We start from the raw sequence: 24145 nt of genomic DNA on the forward strand, positions 1-24145 counted from the left end.
AAAAGGAGAATACATCAAATTTGTCGATTAGGTAAGTAACAAAAAACATTCGATGCTATATTTGCTGTCTAACTTTTTAACACAGGCTAATCGTTGTCAAAGACATCAATTTGTTCTATCCATGAACTGTCATGACTATTAGTAAATGTAAGTTTTTTTTTAGTGAATGACTTCTGATCTGAATAAAGACTTTTAGTCGGTAGTTTTCGTTAACCAGAAGTCAAACTAAGCTACAGATACATTCTCAAGTGTTTTGTTTATTTTCATTTAAACAAATTGACCTCTTATTATTTCTTTTCACCCACTTCATTTGTAATTCTTATCTAATCGTTGTACTACTAGTCGATTACAATGTCAAGGTGAAATGTGTTAAATATGAACGAAGGCTATAAAATAACATTTCTAGAGGAACGAACGTTGTTAACCATTTAAATGAAACAACGCGTATATCGGCTACTTTCAAGAATGCATGAAACATGTGAAATGAGGAGGCGGACAAAGCGAGTCTGCAAACATGTTAAATCCTCTCACATTATGTACTGGGTTATTCTTTATAGAAACCTGCTGTCGTTTATTACTGTATCATATTTGTTTTTCCTATGCTAGTATTTTATTATTACATTGATAAGTCCTATAGTTTTCCCGTAAGAATTGTAGTAATTTTGTTATTTTAGGGAGCCTTTTTTTTTTATCTTACTTTGCTAATTGTTGGAGGCCGCAAGGTGTCCGTTAAATGCTTACATAAGTCAATTGATCTCTGAATCGTAATGGAGGGTTATCTCATTGGAAATCATACAACATCTTTTACTTTTATAAATAAGGTTAAAAATAAGCCTTTAAACTTTCTTTTTTATTTGATATATTTCTTTTGCTATTTAGAATACATATTCAGTTTAAACAAGGCTAAAATTTGAAAAGTATATGAAATTAATTCAGTCTCCCGTAAATCATTAAGTCGTGTCAATTAAGCCTAATAACCAACAACCATGATGATTATTTCTGCAGATATCATGTACAATTAATTAAAAAAATCTTTAGAAATTCCCGAAATATATTATGTTGATTTAAAATGTATTCACGTTTACTGTAATCAATTCTATTCTTATTTAGAACAAAAAAGTATCAACCATCAAAACAGTATGTGTACTCCGTGTAAGTTCAGAAATGAATCAATGCCACCTATCAATTGGTGTATAGATTGTGAAGAAGGACTCTGTAGGTACTGCTGTACCCATCATCAATCCTCAAAAGCTTTAAAGCGGCACGACCTTATTCCTTTTAGGGATCGTCGATCGCTACCTGAATTTGCGCAATCTATTCAGGATACATGTTTTGAACACAAACGACAGTTTGAGTTTTTCTGCTGTGTACATCAGGACTTTCACTGCATCAAATGCAATACTTTGGATCATAAGACATGTGATAGTGTTTTACCACTGGAAGATGTTGTTCGAAACGCAAAGTCATCTGTAGCTTTTTGCCGTATTGAAGAAGGCTTGAATGTTCTACTTTCAAAATTAGAAACGATAACGAATAAATCAGAAGAGTCGATAATGAACAATGCAGCACACATAAACGATATAAGAAATAATGTTAATCAAATTAAGAACAGGATATACAAGACATTGGAAGAAGATATTGGAGAATTTCTTAGCAAATTGGACAAGTTAAAGTCTGATAGCAAATCAAAAGCACACAAAACAATAAGAGGTCTTAAGGAAAAACTCAATGTTATTCTAGACTTGAAGGTAAATGTTGCACTTTTGAAAGAAAACGGAACAGACTTACAAATTTATTTATGTCTAAAACACCTTGAATCGAATATAACAAAGGAAGAAAATGATCTAAGTGCAGACATAAATGATGGCCATTATGATAGTGAAGAATTAATTTTTCGTCCATCAGAGGCAATGAACACATTGAAATTGGTTGGTAGTATTGGTGAACTGGAAGTCCGGCATAAACCTTTAAAAGTCAACTCAGGAGGCATGGGTCAAAGTGTAAAAGTGGTCCAAAGCCCAAAAGAATCAATGTCATACAAAACTGATCAGGTATTAGAAGTTATGTTGAGGACGTAAGCATAGCATAAGAAGACATGGTTTAATTGTTAAAAATGTTAAGGACAAAATTGCATTCAATAAGAAACGGACAAAACGTTATAATCACAATAAAATATAACAACTTGAAGTTTCAGAGAGCTAGTGTATACGAGATTAATTTGTTACAAATAATAAATTATAAATCAAGATTCCTAACTAGAGTATCGACCAGTAAACATACCATCAATTTATAATCTTAAAATTTATAAATACGTGTGAAATTCCCGAAAAAATGAAATATGAATAGACCTTTAACGCCGCCATGTTGTTAAAGATTGTTTAGGGCCGTAATTTATTAAACCTATATCCAGGGTTTCCGCTGGTGGTCGCCATTTTCGCAATTTGCGAAAAAATAATAATTGTGGCGATAAAAATTCGTCATTTGCGAAAGAATTTGGCGAAAGAAATATATATAACGATTTATTTTCCTCCATCTTGTTTATTTACTTTTTTCAAGTTTCTCGGACTTTATCAGACAATACTCGGAATTCACCTTGACCTCATTAAGATTTGAACAGAAAATCAATAATCAGCTGATTGCATTTTATAACTATCGACAACAAAGGACTAATTAATAAAGGTGTTGATTGAATTGTTTGACAAAATGATATGGTTAAATGGCTTCCGCTAAATGTCACATACAGAATTTATTTACCACTTTGCGACGCACGTGTTTGAAGCAAACTTTTGACGTCTCCTCTCCTTTTAAAGATAATTTAGAAAAGAAAGCTGTTGTGACGAAAAATGTTCAAAAGCAAGAAAAATCTCCGAATTTAAACTTTAATTATCCTTTGACTTAAATATAGTTTATTGATTAGGGAGACTACTTTAAAGTCGTTTGAGTGACACACGTGTTTCAAGCATAGTACGTCTCAACTTATTGATTTACGATGATCAAGAAAAGAAAACTTTCGTTATGAAGAAATGTATCCAAAAGTTTGGGAACAACCCCTCGAAGGAGAGTAACCCTTCAATATAATGACTACACATGAAATGAGGGATCAATTTCATGTGATGAAAGCTTTTGTTTTGTTGTAAAAACCACTTCTTAGTTTCTTAGTACAAAAGAGCACATCAGTATTTTTCTTTTAAAGAAACTTTCCCTACGAACTATATAACTCGAATAATTCAAGCCCTTTCCGTGTCCGATTTTCTCCCACACGAGGGGGTGGGTAGAAAAAAAAGATAAATTTTAAACGAAAAATATATTTATGTTATTTGGCGAAAAAAATAATAAAGTGGCGAAAAATATATTGTTTTGGCGAAAGAGGTGGCGAAAAAGGTAATTGACCAAGGGGAAACCTTGCCTATATCACACTTTCAAATCGTGTATTACCCCAAAGGAAGCATATATACAGTAACTGCAAAAGTTAATACTAATTTTCTTTGTTTGTGTCAATGCCCTGTCAAATTACAAGAGATTACATATAATACATTAATATTTTTACAGGTTATACACAAATACCTGCCATATTTAGCGGTTGTGGCCAGACTTTGTTTAATCAGTGTTTTTCTGCTTGATTGTATGGTAAGCTTAGATATACCATATCGTGAATATCTTCGACGTTTTGATCAATTAAGATTGGATCATCATCTGGTGGAAATTTTCGTAAAACTTACTTGTTTTGGACAGATCGTGGGATGCCTTATAGTTCTTCTTCGACGAAAGATCAAAACTGGATGTGGGATTATATTATTTATTAAAATGTCTCAGGTATATGATCTTTTAATATTCGTTTGTTTAAGTGTCTTTGCAACTGGTGCAGTAAATTATGGCAACAGTAGTATACCGCTGTTTAAAAGTCATAAATCTATTGAGGGAAAAACAATCCGGGTTGCAAACAAAAACCGAGTTACAAAACCAACTTTAAGAGGAAAACAACGAAACAACAGAAATACTGAAGTGCAACAACAAAAAACGACAATGCAACACACACACAGAAACAAACTATAAGATAACAAGTAATAAAATTGATACTGTTAGTGTAAACTGATCAGCAAAACTAGATCTTCAATTAGGTTGATTTACATAGTTGTCAGACAAATTGGGATAGGAGTTATGGTTTACCCTTAAGGTAGCACAATACAAAGATTTGTTCACTCCCAATCAGACAACTTTAAACTGATGTAATTCATTTCATCCTTCTTTAAATTTCATAAATGAGGTACCAAAAGAAAGAAGATAGATTAATCTTTTAAATTGTGATAATTTCATTATGACATAATTATTACATAATTAATTATTATGTAATTAGTTGCTATATTGTGATGTCCACACTTGAATGAATTTAGCTTCTTTGTTCTTTATAGCATCCCCAAATATTTTATAGATTCTTGTACAACACAGCTTGACCTCCAAAACTGTGTCTCAGATTTCCAAAAACATCAATAGAACAAATTTTATACCACATTTAATTGAACTAATTACATATCAATTAATTATGTAATAATTATGTCATCATGAAATTATCACAATTTGAAAGATAAATCATTCTTCTATCTTTTAGTACCTCATTTATAAAATTTAAAGAAGGATAAGTGGAATTACATCAGTTTAAAGATGTCTGATTGGGGATGAAAAATCTTTGTATTGTGCTACCTTAAATAGCGATTTTTATTCATTGTTGCATTTTGATTAAAATAATAATACTTCAAATTTGACAACGGTATAGTATTTACAACATAGGCTGCGTGTTTAAACATGCCAAATAAATAGCAGCTTGATTTGGCACAGCCGCTGTTGTTATTACTCTACCGTTGTCAAATTTGAAATATTATATCAGCTTAGATCGGTTAGTGCTGTTTATTGGGAATGTATTTCTACGCACTCGTTGTTGTAACGTCTTGGTTATCGTCATCTTTGAGGTTTAGGAGTTGTGCCAGTTCATATCGCACATTACTTTTTTTAATTAAAACATTAATTTGCAGGCTCCGTTGTAATTAGCTATATAACCTACGTAATTTTTTTAATTGCTCTGTGTTCGGTTTTAACTATTTTATTGCATACATTTCAAGATTTGATCATAATAGATTGATAGGATTCATTTTATATAATAATCATACTGAAGAAGGATATCTGTTATCCGAAATATTAAACATTTGTTCATGATTTTTTTGTATATTTAGGGAAAACAATAAGGCTGAAAATGCACCAATTATTATATTTAATATACATATTCACATTTTGTCTATTAAAACATCAAATTGTTCAAAAATATTCTCCATAGAAAACTATGAAGGTAAGGACTTAGTTCGTTTCTAATATTATAAAATTTCCACTTCATCAAAGTATTGTTAAAGGAGTTTCTTGTCTATTTAGGTTTAATAGTTTTAAGTATATATATATATTACCTTCTATAAAACTCTAATATATTGATCGACAAATTGTTAATGGTCATTAACCAATAAACATTTACTTGAACATAATATGTTTAATTTTTTATAATTTGAAATAAATGATGCGACAGATATAGCTATGATGCTTTTCAAATTCGTACATTATTTGGTATTTAAAAAAAAAATTATTCGAGCGTCACTGATGAGTTTTTTTGTAGACGAAACGCGCGTCTGGCGTAAATATAAAATTTCAATTCAGGTATTTATGATGAATTTATTGTACATACTTATACACATTAAAATTGTTTTGTATCAAGCCGTTTTCAAGTAAATTTAAAATGGTGTAGAAAAGATTGAATACCAAATCAAACATTGTCCTTTTTCTTTCAGATATATGTACTGCTGGACTTACCCAGCGTAACAATTGTCAGGTGAGTCATCATAATTTCATGAATTCCATAAGATACTAGTGATTATGTGTTCAACAACGGAGTCGACAATTAATTCATATCGTCTCCTGTTGTGATATTTTAAGTAAATTATAAAGCATGTTTACCTGACAATATCGGGATATTGGTATTCAGTCAAATCCTAACCGGAAATTGTGATAATATTAAAATTCCAACATGAATATTAATGTAAATAATGTCAAAATATTAAGGCTTTAAATAAATACTTATTTGGGTAAAATGATGCAAGCATACGCATTGTATTGTGCCTTATACTGTTAGAGGTTTATTATGTTTAACAGCCATATTATAGCTATGTGTAAACACGTTAATTTATATGAGTTATGAAAAACAAATCGTATTTCCAAGTAGGTTAAAGAAAATTTCAAATATATGTATTTCACTGTGGGTTGGCATTCATTAGCTTTAACTATCCTATAGATTTACAACTGTTGGTTATATTGATTATTTAGAATCGTCATTGAAGGTCGAGCACAAATTCTGTGTTAATTAATTCTTTTGATGTGTAATTTGTATGTAAGAGTAACATTTCTGTGTACTATGTTCAATGCTCAAAAATCAATGTGTTGATTGGTTACCTTGAACAGGGTCATAATTTCATATTTGCGTATAGTTATTCTGAATTTTCTATCGTTACAAAATATATAAATGTACTAGATCTTAGTATTTTTTATTGATTTATTAAAATCATTGATGTATACCTATAATTTCCTTTATTTGTTTTGAAATATATGAAATTAATATATACCAACAACAAGAATTATTTTATTATCTTATAAATATTATTTTGTTACATATTACAAAACCGTCATGGGTGTGCAAGATCGTGTTCAACTACCCTCATCATCTTTAGTTTTTTAGTGTGATGATACAACTTACTCTTAAATCAAAGATAGTGCATCTTCTTCCAACTAATAGTGGTCATTATATCTTCTAATATTATTAGATATCATAAATTTTTATGACAATATATAAACATTCTTATTGTTAGGATCAGAGGTAAACAGAAAAATAATCGATAGTTTCTATTGCAAAATAATTTACCAAAAAGGTATTTAAAGAAAAAATAATGTTTCTTGTGTATATCTTTTAAGTTAAAACAATTGTTTTTTTTTTTCGAAAACTACTTTACCACACATACAAGATAAATGATCAAAAGTATGATTGTCATTATATGAAAAGTCAAAAATGGCTTGTTTAAGACAGTAGAACAACTCTCCCCGCCCTGAAATAGTGTTTAATGAGTCCAGAAGTGGATGGAACCTAGGTAAAGAAGACAATGTTGATATAACTTAACAAATAATACAGAGGTTTTCGTAATTAAGTAAACTAAAAACCAAATGATAGATTGATTGATTAATTGATGTTGAACGTCATTTTCATCACTACTGTTCTATCATGCTATGGTCAGTGTTGTTTTTGTGGGGAAAGCTGACACGCCCGGAGAGAACCACTGACATTCGGTTGAAAAATAACAATTCGAGCTAAGAGTCTAGCTGCCACGTGCGAGATTAGAACTGACAATTTCAGTGTTGACATGCTAGTGAAACAGTAGTTCAACTACTTGTTTTCTCTTTTTGACTAACTACTTAGACCACTCAGCCATAGAGACCCATAACAACCAAAATGAGATTAGTAGTTATAAGGCAGTACATAAATGACTTCTCATTTTCTTTTGGATGACTGAAATACCGCGTTATGATTTTGAGGTAGTGACAAAATCTCCCAAAACATTTTTCGGACTAGTCCCTTTGTCATCATTAGTCACTTATCTCATGGAAATAAAAGAAAATGTTGGTACAGCCTCGATGTACACATAAAAAGCTGTAGCATTATACATCTTAACAAAAATAGTTCGACCTTTACTTTAAGAGATAAAGTGTGCAAAATAATAAATTAAATGCAATAAAACGTCAATGGTTCAAATGAAGACAGAACAACAATAACTACCAGCTTGTAAATACTTATGATGTCATGATACCGAAACAGTGGGAAAATCTTGCCACTCGTGAATAAAAGAAAAATATCTTTTCTATCTATAAATTGACAAAACTTTCCGAGACCATAGTTATACCCTTCTTTTTGTAGAATAATTGTTTTTATATGTCAATTTACCTAACATGCTCATACATTGTCAATTTTCATTTCCGATGGAGCAAGAAAATCGCTTTCTGTATTTGGCTTTTCATTTGTTTAAAATATTAAAAAGATGTATGTATATGCAACACATTCAGTTGTTTACTAACATCAGTTATCAACATAATAATAGGCATGAAACATTTTCCAAACATTTACCTATTCCCCAGTACTACATTTTAGAGAACATGAATTTACTTATATTAAAAGAAAAGTTTAGCATATCAATACATGTGAATAAGGTAATAAAAAAGCTACATCTGGCAAGGTCATTGTGTGTGTAGATTATTAAAATAATAAAACAATGTAGCACTATAATAGAACGGAACACTACATGTAGGCCTTACTTCATATAACTGCAAAAGAGAATAGAAAAACAAGTAAAGGTTAATTAACTTCTTTACTATTAAACTATTCTGTGTGTTGTTCTCTTTCCTCCATGATCAATTAATCATCATGCCACTGTTACCTATAGGTTCTATGGATAATCAGATTTGTCATCTTCGGTTATGGGTATTCCGTTTGGGTTAGTTTGGGAGGAAAAAAATGCGTCCGGCTATTGTGTCCGTCATTGGACGGACATTTAGGTAGCAATACACAGTAAGAAGTTTAGTTTCGCATTTTAGCCATTGTGAATTTTTAAATATGAACGTGTTTGTACAATATAAATATTTTTTAGACAGTTCAAAATATTATAGCCTTCCAAGTGGGTTTATGTGAACATTGAAATTGTTTTTAGCATGTTTTACTGGCAATTTGTCTGTTTGACAGTCCGCATTTCCACATCCGTACCGCCGATAGATCCAGAAATTATTGTATTCTTTTTCAACAAAGATTTAACACTCGATCTTTTCAATTCCATTTTATGGAAAAACGAGCGGAATATCATAATATTTGTTTTTTGACCTCTTGAATGATAAATATGTATGGTTTCAGGAAAGAGATCACACAAATGAATTGAAATTCTCCTTATGATTAAATTTGAGACTTTTAAGGCATTTTTATCCAGAATATTTCGTGTATATTAAACGCAGACTGTTGCCATGGTTCCACCAAAAACAGTTTTTTTTACAGTTATTACTATTGGAAATCTAATCAATGACAGATTCTTTTTTTTCAGAAAAATACACATGCATGACACAAATGTAAAGTCGTACTTGTTAGAAAGAAAGGAAAAGAGGGTGGCTAAAAATTATAAGTTTTTTTCGTTACTGTGTACCGCTACCTTGTTAAGTAATATCTATACTCTTGAACGAGAAGAACTCATTTTGTGTTGCTTCTCTTTATTCCACATTCCACAATCTATATTATTAAACGAGAAGATCTCATTTTATATTTCGCTTCTCTTTCTCACACAATAAATTTATAATCATGCTTCTATGACCTATATAGGTACCATGGATAGTCAGATTTGTAATCACCGCTTATGATCATTCCGTTTTGATAATTTTGGGAGGAGAGCAAAAATAAAGACGTCCTGATATTGTTACCGTCATCGGACGGACGTAAAAGTCATATATAGGTGTAATACCACCATTGATTTCCCCTATTAGTCTTTGTTAAATTTTCACTTTTCAAAAAAATATGTAGAATGTATGTTTGTTTCAAATAAAGAAATACTAGGCATGAGTAAAGTTTCATCCTGTCCAGTACTATAGAAAAACATTCATATAACATTGGATTGCATATAAAAAGTAACCATCACTGGAAGTTAACCAATCAACTTTCTCTCCTTATTTTATCTGTGTACAAGGTTTAGCCACCATGTAACCTCAAGATTACAAAATATTCTATAGAAATCCCAAATAAAAAAATAATGGTGCTTTGAAATACCCAAGACATATGTTTATGACACAGAAATCTTTTACTGTAATAAAATGTAGGATTAATTACCTACAACTGTCAAATTCAAGGGAATATTTTTTTTCGACCTACTTTCGTATACAACCGGATGTGACGTACCATGATTTGGTGGTATTACACCTTTAGTTCATATCAAGCAATTTTCTAGATTGTGACATTCATAATTTCTATGTTACAAAATAATTTCTCAAAAAGTTGTTGTATATGCATGGCACATTATGCATCGTTAAACAAACTATATATCACGACACTGTACGAACAATGTTTGACGTGTTAAGATTTTGCTTCCATTTTAATTTGAAATGCACCTTAAATTATTTTCCAAATATGTGATCAATTTCCCTTATAACATAAATATAACCTCATCACATATTTAAGGGGAGGGTGAACGCTAACAAACATATTAAAACCCGCCAGATTATTTATGAGCCTGTCCCAAGTAAGGAGCCTGTAGTTCAGTGTAGTTTCATGAAAGGTTTAGTTATTAATTAGACTGTTATATAAAAAAGAAGATGTGGTATGATTGCCAATGTGCAAACTCTTCTTAAGGGAGCAAATAACAACTACATGTCACCGTACGTCCTTTTCTCTTTTGAATCTTTTTTATTTTCATGCCGAATTTTTTTTATAGCCGTCCATAATATTTTTTTGTAGGCCTATAATTGCTTATATTGACTTCATTTCAAGTTGTGGATAGATGTGTCAGTTGCTATCACATCAAATCTTCTTATGTTTAGATATATTTGTAAAATTGTGTCTTTTACGCGGAAGAGTATTTGCGTATATTATGTATATGTTTAAAGAAGTTAAAAGTTTGCTAAATGTACATGGTTTAATAGATTATAAGAAATCTGTTATTATACCTGTGTTTTATTTATTTTTTTGCAGGATAATTTCTGTATTTGGAATAGTATTGATGGCATATGCAGATAACACAGGAGGGAAGAGTCTGTTTGCTAGTACTTCATCGACTTTATCAGCGGAAAACAGGAAAAAGAAATGTTTAGGAAATATTCTGTTACTTTTGATGTATGTTCCACTGTTGTTTGAGATTGTAGACTCATCTAGTTGGATACGACTATCATTTGGTCTATGTCTCATTCTGAGCATTACTATTGGCTATAGGATCAATATTTCTATTGATAGCTTGGTTACTGTTAGGCAATTTGCCCTTTGCTTGTCAGAGACATTACTATTACAACAGGTGGTACGAACATCTGAACTATTTTATTTTTATCAACACAATAGTGATCACAGGAGGATTGTTATTAATGCTAGCATATGGTTCTGAAAACATCGACTTAAAAAAGAAAACATAGATAAAATTTAAATAATTTTGCAAAGCTTTGTGTTTATTCTTTAATTTTAAAATATAATAATTTGGTGCGTCTGAAATGAATTTCAGGATTTGACTTTATCACGAAAGTTTTATAAACATCAAAAGACCGAGAGACAAGGGTACATAGCATGACTAAAAGGGACCGTAAAAGAACAGCCAAAACTCTATGGTCATTACTTTATAGAGTTAAAACGTCAGTTCTTGAAAGCTTTTAATTCAAAAAAATATGTTTATGTATTTCTATTTGTATCCATGTTATTAGTTAAGCCTTTTTTCAACTGATTTTTATAGTTCTTTTTGATGTTGTTCTGCTACACCAGTGTCCCAGGTTAGGAGGAGGTTTGGGAGTCCGCTAACAATAAGACGGTTAGTTTTCTCGTTTGAATTGTTTATCGTTTGTCATTTCGGGGCCTTTTATAGCTTACTTTGCGGTACGGTGACCTATAGTTGTTTATTTCTGTATCATTTGGTTTCTTGTGGAGAGTTGTCTCATTGGCAATCCTACCCCATATTCTCTTTATATGTTATAGGTAAAAACGTCAAAAATATGAATACAGCTGTCAACATTGTTTAACCATAGTAATCGCTTTTAAAACAAATAAATATGTAACAAAGAAACAAATAAAGGCGTACAAAAAAAAAGCACACCAGCAAATATGACAGACACGTATACATACCAAATTTTACAATAGTACAGTAACACAATGACGGGATGTGTAAGTACAGAGCCACGTCATATGTATCAAAGAAACACAAAAAACATATAGACATAGCAACTAATCGATATCAATATCAATCACTTTGACAGTTTCCAAAGAAGATAGAATATTTTCTTTCATTTGAATACTTTACGTACAGTTTTTCTTCCCGACGGTAATACACTGCAATTCATCAGGATTTGCCTGCATTTTGTTTTCTTTGAACAAAGCAATAAGCACTCGATACTCAGACTTCGGCGTGGATATACGTAAATTAAATTGTACCTGAAATGATTAAGGACAAGGTATCATCATCAGCATAATTATATAAGAAACAATGTTTCATAAATTAAAATAAACATCCTGTAGAAAAACATTAAATAACAGTGGACCATAAATTGATTTGAGGGTAACCATCTGGTTGTAAACCCAACTACTCAGAACACCATTGACTTTGATTTGATTTCTTCTATAAGAAAAATATGAGCTGAGGAGAATACTGAATATGTAGATATCCAATAAGCTTGTAATTTGTCCACAGGTGCTTGAGGACAGGATCCTGTATGAGCCCCGTATAGTTCCTCCCCCTTATTATCATAAATCTCAGATTTTTCTATATATATCACTTATTTGTACCATATATATACTAATATACCATATTTATACTCTAAATATGCATGTTTACTATAAATGTGAATCTCGACTATAGAGCGAAGCGAAAGGTTGCCAACTTCGTTTCAAGAAATTGGGGCTATGGTCGGGAAAAAATGTTTTAAAATCTAACAAAATGTCACTTACCGGTCTAATCAACGAGTACTTGCTGTTCCCATATAATTATCCTTATCGAATATCAATATCCAGACATAATATATAACTGTTTAAACACTTTTAATTAATTTATTCGCTGGCGGTGTTGCAGTTTTTTTGTCCATTCAACTTCGATCAACGGAAGTTACAAAACAACGACATCTGTGTGGTCTTCAGCTCAAGAAGGATAACTCCACCTGAAAACGCGGGAAATTAGATGAGTTCCGAGAAACAATATACTGATCGAAAAGGTAAGAGAATTTCGCATATGTAAAAAATCTATAGTTATACAGAAAACGTAAACATTGTAAAATAAATCTAAAATTATGTTAGACGAGGATCAAAAGATAGCTTTTGAGTTAGCAAATGGGCACAACCTTATTATAAGTGGTCAGGCAGGAACAGGTAAATCCTTTCTTCTCAAATATATAGTAAAGGACCAGCGTGAAAAACAGAAGAATGTCGCTATTGTATGTTCAACGGGTATAGCATCCACTCTTTACAAAGAGTTGGGAGCCAAAACATTGCACAAATGGGCCGGGATAGAGAATGGGAGGCATCTTAATGAGGAAATTATACACCTTGTTCAATCAGATGAGCGTTTTATGTCTGTTAAACATAATATCCAAACAACAGATCTCCTTATTATTGATGAAGTGTCAATGCATGGTTAGTGCTAAAACATTTAACAAAGTTGAGGTTCTATGCAGAAAAGTTAGAGATAATAATAAATACTTTGGAGGGATACAAGTAATTTTGTCGGATGACTTTTATCAATTACCCCCAGTTCCAAATAAAATTATTGGAGATTCTGGTAGCCACTGTTTTAAACTGCCATGGTTTGATGATTACTTCCCACACAAAGTACAATTAAATATAATTCACAGGCAAAGTGAAACTGCATTGATTCAGTGTATTAATGCGCTTTAAAAGGGAGAAGTTTCCAATGAAAATGTAGCTTTTTTGAATTCCTGAGATCGTCCATTGCCAAATGAGGACACAGCTGTTCATCTTTATGCTAGGAACTATGATGTGGATATATTTAATTATAATAAACTACAACAGTTGCAAGGGGACCTTAAAACTTATAAATCTACTGATGTAGGATCTGATTTTTATTTGCGAAAGTATTTGGCACCAAAGAATTTGGGTCTAAAGGTTGGTTGTCATGTTATGTTTTGAGAAATTTAAGTGATACATTAGTAAATGGATTGTGTGGTACGGTCACTCAACTAAACTCAGATTCAGTTGATGTGAAATTTATTATTAGCAATAAGTTATCCACAGTTACACTGAAACCTGTCGTGTTTACTACATATGATCCTGCAGATAAGGAATATCTTGCAAAAAGGACTCAAATACCGCTTAAGTTAGCTTATGCTATAACTATTCATAAGGCGCAAGGCATGAGTTTAAAAAGGGTCGTTGTCAATTGCGAATACTGTTTCCAACCAGGACAAATAGGCGTGGCAGTAGGTAGGGCAGAACAAGTTGAGGGTCTGCGAGTTTGCAACTTTAAAAAATCAATGTGCCGAAAGCACCCTTCCCATGATTCAGATTTTTATAACAATTTTACATTAGGAATTTTGAAGGATGATCTTTCATGCTGTAGACATGTTATAGAGAATAATGGAGAAAAAAAATGATGACTCTGATTCTGATGATGAAGATGATAATGATGACGATGATGATAGTAATGATAATACATGTACATATGCCATTGATGATAATTTTAACTCTGATTCTGATTTCTCTGATAGTGAAATTGAAAAACTAGAAGTTCTTGATAGTTTCATTGAAACTAATGTTTTGACTAAAGATCAATCATCATCACAAGCTATTGATTCTGTTTTCAATGAATATGTTGGGTCACAATTAGAAAATGATATGAAATCTTTCAAAATGACAATTTTAGAAAAAAAATTCTATTTTTGATGAGTGGTACCAATCACAGATATCAGTTATTGAAGATATTGGACTGATAAGTCTTCCGGAAGGAGAAAAAACTATACAGCTAAACAACAACACGATTTTTTTAATGAAATTTCATAAACATTTCAATTCAGAGGAGTATGTTAATAGTGTCAAGTCTACTATAAGTATGTATTCCAAAGATGAGGGTACATCTGCAATATATTATCAGTTTATGACAGCTGTTTTATTTTACTTGGAAAGGAGATTTTTTGAAGATTTACCTTCTCATTTAAATTTACAGGAGCCAGAATCAATTAAAAACATTCCCACATCTGATGAGTTGTCTTCCCCTGCAAGAGGAAAAATTAGATATATTAGTGGCTATGTCCTAGCTAAATTAAAACATTCTTTGTTTGTTGTAGGATCAGAATCAAAATTAGCAAAGCTTCAAGATCAAATGAACATATTATCTTCTCTTTGTTCCTCCTATGATGTCTTATTGAATTCTAGCATTGATCCAGAAAGTTTAGAAGAGACTAAAAGAAAACAGAATGAGCGTGAATGTTTAACCAACATTACTGATGTAACTTTTGATTTCTTTAGTAAACTTGAAACTTTGTGTAGACAAAAACTTTCTCATATAAATCTTGTTGAGCATGGAAAAAATTTATTCAGCTATGTCACAGATGAAATTTTGAATGACAAATGTTTATTTGATTTATGGGTTCAAACACTTACTAGTAATTACAACATCCAGTGTACATCCTCAGACAATATTCATAATATTATTCACTCCATAACCCTTTCAAGTGAAAATTATATAGACATTTACAATTCAGCTGTGCATCTGTTTTTGAAGGTTTCTTTCAGTCAATTCAGAAGGGATTATTTAACTTTTCTCAAAAAAGAGAAAGGAAAGGCGCTTCGTAAGAAAGTATCAGAGAAATCAAAGAAGGTGGTGAAATCTTTTAATATATAGATATAGGAAGATGTGGTGTGAGTGCCAATGAGACAACTCTCCATACAAATAACAATTTAAAAAGTAAAACATTATAGGTTAAAGTACGGCCTTCAACACGGAGCCTTGGCTCACACCGAACAACAACCTATAAAGGGCCCCAAAATTACTAGTGTAAAACCATTCAAACGGGAAAACCAACGGTCTAATCTATATAAACAAAACACGTATATATTACATAAACAAACGACAACTACTGTACATCAGATTCCTGACTTAGGACAGGTGCAAACATTTGCAGCGGGATTAAACGTTTTAATGGATCCAAACCTTATCCCTTTTTCTGAAACAATAGCATAACATCACAACAAAGAAAAACATACGATAAAATATCAATTGGCAGACTTAACTCAATCAAAAATATGCAATTTTTGATTGAAGACAAGTCAAAGGACAAAGAAAGTTCACATTTGCGACTGAAATCAGAACTTATGCAGAATGAAAAGTTTCTTTCAGAAAATTCTTTCACTAAGAAAGAATTGCTTATGTTATGTCTTATGTACAATGTAAAAATTTCCACTCAAAAGCGAAAGGAAGAAATAAGTTCTGAATTGGGTAAAGCAATATTAAAAAGTGATTGCATACCATATCCGGATAAAAGTGATGTTTCTGGAACAGGTGCTAAGCCAATTTCTAACATTATAGTTTCAGCAGCTCCTCAAACAATGGACTCAGAAGTTCCAGGCCCTAGTAATGTACATGTAGCCTCTACATCAACTGGTTCCTTGGCTTCAGAACTCTAACCTACAATTCAAAATAAAGATAAAATACAATCAAATAAAAGGAAAACTTCAAGGAGAGGTAAAGGAAAGGGGAAAGGGAAGAGTAGAAAGAAAAATATTCCTATATCTGATGAATCTGATGACAAATGTACTGTGTGTAATAAGCCAGATATTGGAGATGAGGATTGGATATGTTGTGATGCTTGTACTTTATGGTACCACAGGGATTGTGCAAACTTACAAGATGATGAAATTTGGACTAGTCTTAGTGTAGAAGGTGCTGCCTTCACCTGTCCACTGTGCCAATAAAGTATATTCCCAGGTAATTTGTTGCTTTTATGTAGATTTATATTTATCAACCCCCCCCCCCCCCAAAAAAAAAAAAGGGAAATGGGTGATTTTTATTTCATCTTAGATATTATTATGTATAATTGCTAACGAGACTACTTTTTATCTCTGTTCTGCATAACTTTTTTTTTAAATAATTCTTTTAACACATTAGAACATTTTTTTCAGTTTTCAGTTTCAGTGTTATATTATATATACATTGTATAACAATGTATAACATCTAATGTGGTTTAACATTGAGTTGTGGGGTATATGCAAATGACAGCAACCTAACAAAAATAAGAGCAAAAGCCATCTGCATGGCAAGGTTCATTCTTCAAAATTAAACCATGATTGTACCTTTTTATTTGCCTTAACTGCTTGGTTCAATTGTGCTCCCTCTCCACCTCCTGCATTAGATTTGCGAGATATTGATGTCTGTCCAAGAATAACTGAATTAACTGAATGACAGTAACCTAGATATGCTGGATTAGTATTAGCCCCATTATGAAGTGTTCTCTGTTGGAAAAATATGTTCTCTATGACATCACTATTAACACGACTTGAAATTATTGATGCATTTGAACACTTGAGTTTATATATACACATTTCTTCAAATCCCGTAATAGAAGAAATTATATCTTCCCTAGTCTGATGTGATATAAGATGTTTTTCCTTATTTTTTATTTCAATGTTGTCTTTAATCATTTTTTCCCACTCAATAAACCACTGTAAAACATCATTGTTTTGTTTAATCCTCTCATCGCTTATATCTGTTACAGGACGCGAGTCTTTGAAGTTTTGGATGAGCACGCTTGTTTGCTGTAGCAATTCTATGGTTTCATCAACATTTGTTCCAGCATCACCTAAGCTTGACTTGTAAAGTTTCATCAAATGTAACATTTCATTATTTAAAACGTCCTCTGCTAAATGATTCCTCATTTTATTTTCTGATGTTAAGAACATGTGTTCTTGTGTCAGTTTATGATGAACTGGGAATGGGTTCGTTGAAATGTCCCATAGATAAGCCTGTTTAAAGTGAGTCCATTCTATAAAATTGTTCTTAAACTTTAACCTCCGTTTACTAAAAGCACCATCTCCTCTTTTAGAAATGTTATTCCTTATTTTCTTAATAATATGGCAAATGTCCTTGATAAAAAAAAAAAATTTTTGGCTGTCCTTGGGAGAAAAAATGTTTTAAAAAGAGCATGTGATTGCATTTACACTGTTAAAGTTTGGTAACAAAATTTTGAAAAGGTCTCTATTGCTTTGTGCCCCATCAGTACTGATATATTGAATTGTAAATCCAAATGCAGATAACATATTAACTGATTTCCATACAAGTAAGTAAAGTTCATGTCCTGATGCAGTATGAGAAGGAAAATGTGCAAATGGAAAACGGAAACCTGTAAATTCTAAGAAAACTAATTGAAGAACATGTGTAGCAAGAGTTCTTTCTTTTTTATTACTCTTTATTTGCTCAAATATAATTGACTCTGGTGAACATTCAGTGAAACCAATCAGCTCTATATTGTGTTTACGCTTGCGAAATTGCAAATCTTGTTGAATAGACATTTCATCTATAATAAGTCCACCTTGATATCCCTCAGGGGGTATACCTTTCATTGTTGCTTCATTTCCCATCCAATCTAACATATCACTATTAATGCCTGCCTCTTGATAAACAGAGTTTTTATAACGTCGAAGCAAGTTTTGGGATGGTAATATTATAAAATTGCTAATTCTCAATTCACTATAGCCCCTTGGACTCCTGCAGTACAAAGTTAAACACAACCGTATAATTTCCTTGTTCCACCTCCGGCCATTTGGGTTCCTTTCTAATGCCATTTTTTGACTAAGTAGAAATGTCTGCATTTTCATAGAACAATCAGGGGAAATTTTTGTCAAAATGTCACTCAAATCATTATGATCAGTCTCACTTCATTATCATGTGTATTGTTGTCATTTAAGTTTATATCATTATTATTTTTTCATCTATGTCACACTTTTGTTCTCTTGTTTGAATTTTTGTTTTCAATTTTTTACAGTTACCACAACACAAGGAGACAGCATTAGAGTTTTTGAATGGTAAAACCTTACAACACGTCTTGGCACGGAACCTTATTTGTTCAGAGTTCTCGTCACCTACAAGACACACTTGCTCTTCAAAATGAGGTAAATCTTGCTCAACACTGTTAACGCCACTACAGTATCTAAGTTGTTTTATCAATTTAAATAGAGATTCAACTGAATTTATTGTCATTGAAAACTTTTCCTGAAGTCCTATCTTTTCAAGTCCAATTTCCCATCACTAGGAGAGAAATACCACCATCTGATTCTAATTGAATTTCAATCATTATTTTACTACCGTTTATAATTTCTCCTGTAAAATGTCCTATTTTCATTGATGTTTGTGTTTTTGATATTACAAAATAGTCTTCAGGGAGAAGAGTTTGAATGTCAATAAATAATATACTAGGCTGACTGATTGCGTCCTGTTTCCATGACAAACCATAGTATCTTTGGGTAGATTTACACCAGTTTTCCTTTGAGCGACCTGATTTTATTTTTACATTGTTGAAAACTTTTTTAATAACATTACCCACAGCAGAATTTGTTACTTCAAATTCACATTTTTTCTTAATTTCAATGAGATCAACAAATTCAGATTCGTTGCATGGTTGTAAATTTTCTACAACCCAAGTGAAAATGGGTGTTTTGTTCGTTGCCATCTCTATTTACTATTTTTTTCCACAGTTTAAGATTTTTTTCACAGTTAAAAATTTCCGCCAAATAAACAATTTGTAATTCTCTTACCTTTTCGTTCAGTATATTGTTTCTCGGAACTCATCTAATTTCCCGCGTTTTCAGGTGGAGTTATCCTTCTTGAGCTGAAGACCACACAGATGTCGTTGTTTTGTAACTTCCGTTGATCGAAGTTGAATGGACAAAAAAACCGCAACACCGCCAGCGAAAAAAATTAATTAAAAGTGTTTAAACAGTTATATATTATGTCTGGATATTGATATTCGATAAGGATAATTATATGGGAACAGCAAGTACTCGTTGATTAGACCGGTAAGTGACATTTTATTAGATTTTAAAACATTTTTTCCCGACCATAGCCCCAATTTCTTGAAACGAAGTTGGCAACCTTTCGCTTCGCTCTATAGTCGAGATTCACGTTGATAGTAAACATGCATATTTAGAGTATAAATATGGTATATTAGTATATATGTAGGACTCAAATCTATGGCGGGTTCCAAATCTATGGCAGATTCCTAATCTATGGCAAATGTGACGTTACAAACGCCAAACAACTCAAATCTATAGCAGATTTTTGTTTACTCCAAATCTATGGCAGATCTTGGGGAAAAAGTACCGTATAACGTCACAATTAAATATTACGCCATATTGCACATTCGCCGCCGCTAACGATGGCGGAACCCATACATTTGAACACCATTCAAGATGAAGATATTTCTCTGACGACCATTTGCGGGTGGTTTAAAGGAAGATGTAACCTATAATCCCGAAGATGGACCAAATGTGATGTACTGGCCGAATCCCGCAATGAATTATGGCGCCGCTATTTTCAGTACCGCATATTTTAGAAAAAAGGATATTTTGAACCCTTAATTGCTTGCTGGCTTCGTGTTGAAGGCCGTACCTTGACTTATACTGGTTTACTTTTAGAAATTGTAACTTGGATGGAGAGTTGTCTCATTGGCAATCTTACCACAACTTCCTATATCTAGTTAGATGAAGTTTACAGTCTACGGCTGGAAAAGTTTATAAAATGATATATAAAATTACCGGATACAAATTTGATTTAAATCGTCATCAAATAAAAATGATGTATTAATGATATCGCTGAAATAAATATTATTTATCTTTATTTGTTAATTTGTTATTTTTTTTTTTATAAAAAGCGGCCTTCTTGTTTGTTAAAGGTCTTTGAAGGTATACAAATTTATCATTTATGATTTTTTTTTTCGGTTGACCATTATGGAATGTATATTTCACAAATGTTTATAGGTATGCTCCCGTTGTCGTATTTTTCCACTTGCTTAAGACAAGTCATTTGTCGAAAATGTACTGCATTGTTTTCCATTTGCACAAAACTTGCCATATATTTGTAAACAACATAAATCCGCCATAGATTAGTAAATTACAAAACTTGCCATAGATTTGGGATGACATGACGTCACATTTACCATAGATTAGGAATCTGCCATAGATTTGGAACCCACCATAGATTTGAGTCCTACATATATATGGTACAAATAAGTGATATATATCGAAAAATCTGAGATTTATGATAATAAGGGGGAGGGACTATATGGGGCTCATACAGGATCCTGTCCTCAAGCACCTGTGAATTTGTCCAGAAAAATAGCGTGATCTTATCATTCAAATGCCTTTTAAACGTCAACAGAGACAGCTGCAATAAAAATGGTTTGATCTAGAACCTTACGTCACACTACTAGTCAACTAAACAATGCAGTTAAACATCCGTGCATAAAAAAATAATCAAAATAGTCATACGACGGTATATCAAAAACCTGTTCATACACTTTAAATAAATCGACAAAACAGTAACATAGTGATAATAAGATTTAACAAATTGTTGCGGTGGTACTTGAGCTTTTTGAGTATACCAGAGAAACATCTATATTAACAGACAGTTTTATAAACCTTGTCAGCTGAAGTTTATCACAGATTTACTCTCGCCAATAAATTTTGCTGGTATGCCATCTGTACCCATTGCCATTTTGATGATGATCTTATTCGCATTTTTTGTCAATTTATGAGACGTCAATGAATCAGATGTCTCATTTACTTAAATATTTTCTTTATTCATCCCTTTATCCTTGGTTGCTATAAAAGAGGGTAAAAGATACCAGAGGAACAGTCAACTCATAGATCGAAATTAAACTGACAACGCCATGGCTGAAAAATAAAAAGACAAACAGGCAAATAATAGTACAAAAGACATAACATAGAAAACCAATGACTAAGCAACAAGAACCCCGCCAAAAACTGGGGGTGATCTCAGGTGCTCCAGAGGGATAAGCAGATCCTGCTCCACATGTGGTACCCTTCATGTTTTTCATGTTTTTTTAAACACGGTACATAGTCCAAGTCCGAAGGTCACATTCGAGGGGAAAAGGAAAGTGGATTGTAGTTACGACACAAGGAACATATCTGATATCATCTGTGAAACGGTTATTCCATAACGGTCAACCAACTTGAAATGGCGTCCGTAATTTTACGAAGGGATGATTTCAACTTCACCATCAGCTTTCTTGTTAGCAGTAACCCTCTATCAAGGAAATCATGATAGGAAATACAAGCCGGGGAATATCGTATCAATTGGGAGATATATTAACCATATGCGGGCGTTGCTGCAATGTTGCTACACAGAAATGGAAAGATCACAATTGGGAAGCTAGAATCATCTCTTTTGTCGTAAAGTTTTGTTTTCAACCGATCCTTATTATCAATTTTTAGATGTAAGTCAAGATATGAGGCAAACTTTTTTAGTTCGTTCTTATGTTGTACCGTTACACCACTGTCCAAGGTTAGGGGAGGGTTGGGATTAACCTCGACACATTCTGTATGTATGTGCCTGTCCTGAATCAGGAGCTGTTTCTGTTTTATATATAAGACGCTTCAACTGTACAGTTGTTGCTAGGGTGCTCTTTTTGAGGTCCGCGTTTCTTGTATAAACCTTGGGTAGCTTCTTCGTTAAAGATGTCTTTTTGCCAGCTTGACAACAACAAAAACATTTAAACATTCACCAAACTTATTCGGGCACCGAGCCGAACGTGCAAGGGCTGTAAACCTAGTGAAGGTCGTTAAACACTTCTAGCAGTAGTTAAATTTGTCATTTATACCGAAGACCACAGACAGTGAACATCGGCAAGGTTGGATAGTTATTAGTTTTAAGAAAAAAAGGGTTAGTCAAACAAAGCAAAGTGTTTGAAACCTGCTGAAAGTATATAGAACGGCTAAGAAAGTTGGTTCGGTACAGATTGTCCAAACAGGCCTGGTGCAAAGGTTTTGCGTGACACATCTCTCAATATTGCAGTAAGTGTTTGCTGATATACTATGCTACCCTGTTGTTCCGATAGTTATAGACTTTTTTTTCAATAACGTTTCATGCGAAAGTTTACATAATTTGTTTCCTATATTCGTTTTCTAATAGGTTCCATACGTTTAGGTTTCACTCTATAGTTACAAACGTTTGGTTTAAACAAGTATCAGACTAAAGGGTTTTAAACAGTTTTAATTGTTGTTGTTGTTATTGGTTTTGGTAGGCGACTTACTTATGTAGTAATTGCGCCTTAAATTCATATAACATAAGTATTATGTATATATACTTTCAGTCCTTAATTTATTTTTACTATTACGTTTTGGCGAGTTATTATATCAAACTTTGGCGAACATGGTTGACTGAATTACTCAGAAATATATATATATGTTGAGAGACAAAAAAAAAAAAAACCAACACCACATAACAGAAGATGCAAGAAAAAAAAAAGCAAATGATATATATAGTCCCTAATGAAATGCATTATTTATTGATAGGTATCATAAAATTGTTTAGAAATGTTATCTGATTATTCACCTTTGTGTCGTCTGTGATATACTTATACATTGTATATTTAGAAACATGTAACAAGACATGTGGTAGTTAAATGCAACCAATGTTAGGACGTCTCCCTCAATTGATGTAGCAAATAAAGAATCCTTAAAGTAAGGATTGGTTGTAGTTATTCCTTTTCCATAACGGCAAGTTGCGTCAATTTATTCCAAATAAATTTCCAAAGACATACTGGTATTTAGTGATTCCTCATTCCCTGACGAGAAAAAACACTTCCGTCATTGAACGAGGAATCACCCCTACCTACACCCTTAATCGCCTATTTAGATCTATATATATATATATACATTATGTACACATGCAGCCATGTATCACCATCATTGATGGCGATCCGATGGATACATCTGTTGTAGAGTTGTCACTGACTCAGATGTACTTATATATATATATATAATATATAAATGGAGCAAAAATAGAAAAATATGAAAAAAATGTATACCAGTATATTATTAAAACAATGACATTGTTTGATTTTGTTGTAAGTACAGAGAATGTCAGCGAAACAGAAGTGCTGGGATGTGCATATATATAATTATACAATAATCTGTGTGTGTTTGTCCAACTGACATCCTCTAGTACAAATTTTAGATTTTATCATTTTATTGTTATAGAAAAGGATTTAACTCTTGTTACTATTCTAATAATGTATGAGCGTAGTGATTGTGTTTGTGTTTGTTTATTTTTCTTATTTTCTATCAATATGAATATGACTATAGTTTTTTGGAAAAAAAAATTTGTTTCCAGTT

At 32.2% G+C, this 24145-nt stretch overlaps 4 protein-coding genes and 1 long non-coding RNA gene across 5 annotated transcripts; 4 read left to right on the top strand and 1 right to left on the bottom strand.

Moving 5' to 3' along the window:
- The first annotated feature begins 1117 nt into the window (after positions 1-1117).
- Positions 1118-11195, top strand: LOC139510794 (uncharacterized). Its single transcript, XM_071297324.1, has 4 exons — positions 1118-2051; positions 3550-3813; positions 5826-5866; positions 10793-11195. The coding sequence occupies exons 1-4, from the start codon at positions 1140-1142 to the stop codon at positions 11193-11195; spliced, it is 1620 nt and encodes a 539-aa protein (XP_071153425.1). The 5' UTR covers positions 1118-1139.
- A 1879-nt stretch (positions 11196-13074) lies between these two features.
- Positions 13075-13422, top strand: LOC139510795 (uncharacterized). Its single transcript, XM_071297325.1, has one exon. It carries the CDS (start codon positions 13075-13077, stop codon positions 13420-13422), a length of 348 nt encoding a protein of 115 aa, XP_071153426.1.
- A 1427-nt stretch (positions 13423-14849) lies between these two features.
- Positions 14850-15641, top strand: LOC139510796 (uncharacterized). Its single transcript, XM_071297326.1, has one exon. The coding sequence runs from the start codon at positions 14850-14852 to the stop codon at positions 15639-15641; it is 792 nt and encodes a 263-aa protein (XP_071153427.1).
- Positions 15642-16323: 682 nt separating this feature from the next.
- LOC139511893 (uncharacterized) lies at positions 16324-19808 on the top strand. Its single transcript, XR_011662109.1, has 3 exons — positions 16324-16724; positions 18778-18904; positions 19601-19808. It is a non-coding gene; the product is annotated as an uncharacterized lncRNA (long non-coding RNA).
- On the bottom strand, positions 17060-18577 carry LOC139510306 (uncharacterized). The gene is made up of 2 exons (XM_071296811.1): positions 18071-18577; positions 17060-17857 (listed from the first exon to the last, which is right to left on the bottom strand). Exons 1-2 carry the CDS (start codon positions 18575-18577, stop codon positions 17060-17062), a joined length of 1305 nt encoding a protein of 434 aa, XP_071152912.1.
- Positions 19809-24145: the final 4337 nt, after the last annotated feature.

This window comes from Mytilus edulis, chromosome 2 (assembly GCF_963676685.1).
Source record: "Mytilus edulis chromosome 2, xbMytEdul2.2, whole genome shotgun sequence".
NCBI lineage: Eukaryota > Metazoa > Mollusca > Bivalvia > Mytilida > Mytilidae > Mytilus > Mytilus edulis.

Bases quoted from the DNA above. Each gene is read 5' to 3' on its own strand.
- LOC139510306 (XM_071296811.1), bottom strand. From the start codon at position 18,577: ATGGCATTAGAAAGGAACCCAAATGGCCGGAGGTGGAACAAGGAAATT. The intron at 17,858-18,070 runs GTATGGAAATCA...CATATTATTAAG, and splicing joins GACATGAACTTTACTTACTT to AAAATAAGGAATAACATTTC.
- LOC139510794 (XM_071297324.1), top strand. From the start codon at position 1,140: ATGTGTACTCCGTGTAAGTTCAGAAATGAATCAATGCCACCTATCAAT. The intron at 3,814-5,825 runs GTATATGATCTT...TTTTTCTTTCAG, and splicing joins TATTTATTAAAATGTCTCAG to ATATATGTACTGCTGGACTT. The intron at 5,867-10,792 runs GTGAGTCATCAT...ATTTTTTTGCAG, and splicing joins CCCAGCGTAACAATTGTCAG to GATAATTTCTGTATTTGGAA.
- LOC139510796 (XM_071297326.1), top strand. From the start codon at position 14,850: ATGTATTCCAAAGATGAGGGTACATCTGCAATATATTATCAGTTTATG.
- LOC139510795 (XM_071297325.1), top strand. From the start codon at position 13,075: ATGTTAGACGAGGATCAAAAGATAGCTTTTGAGTTAGCAAATGGGCAC.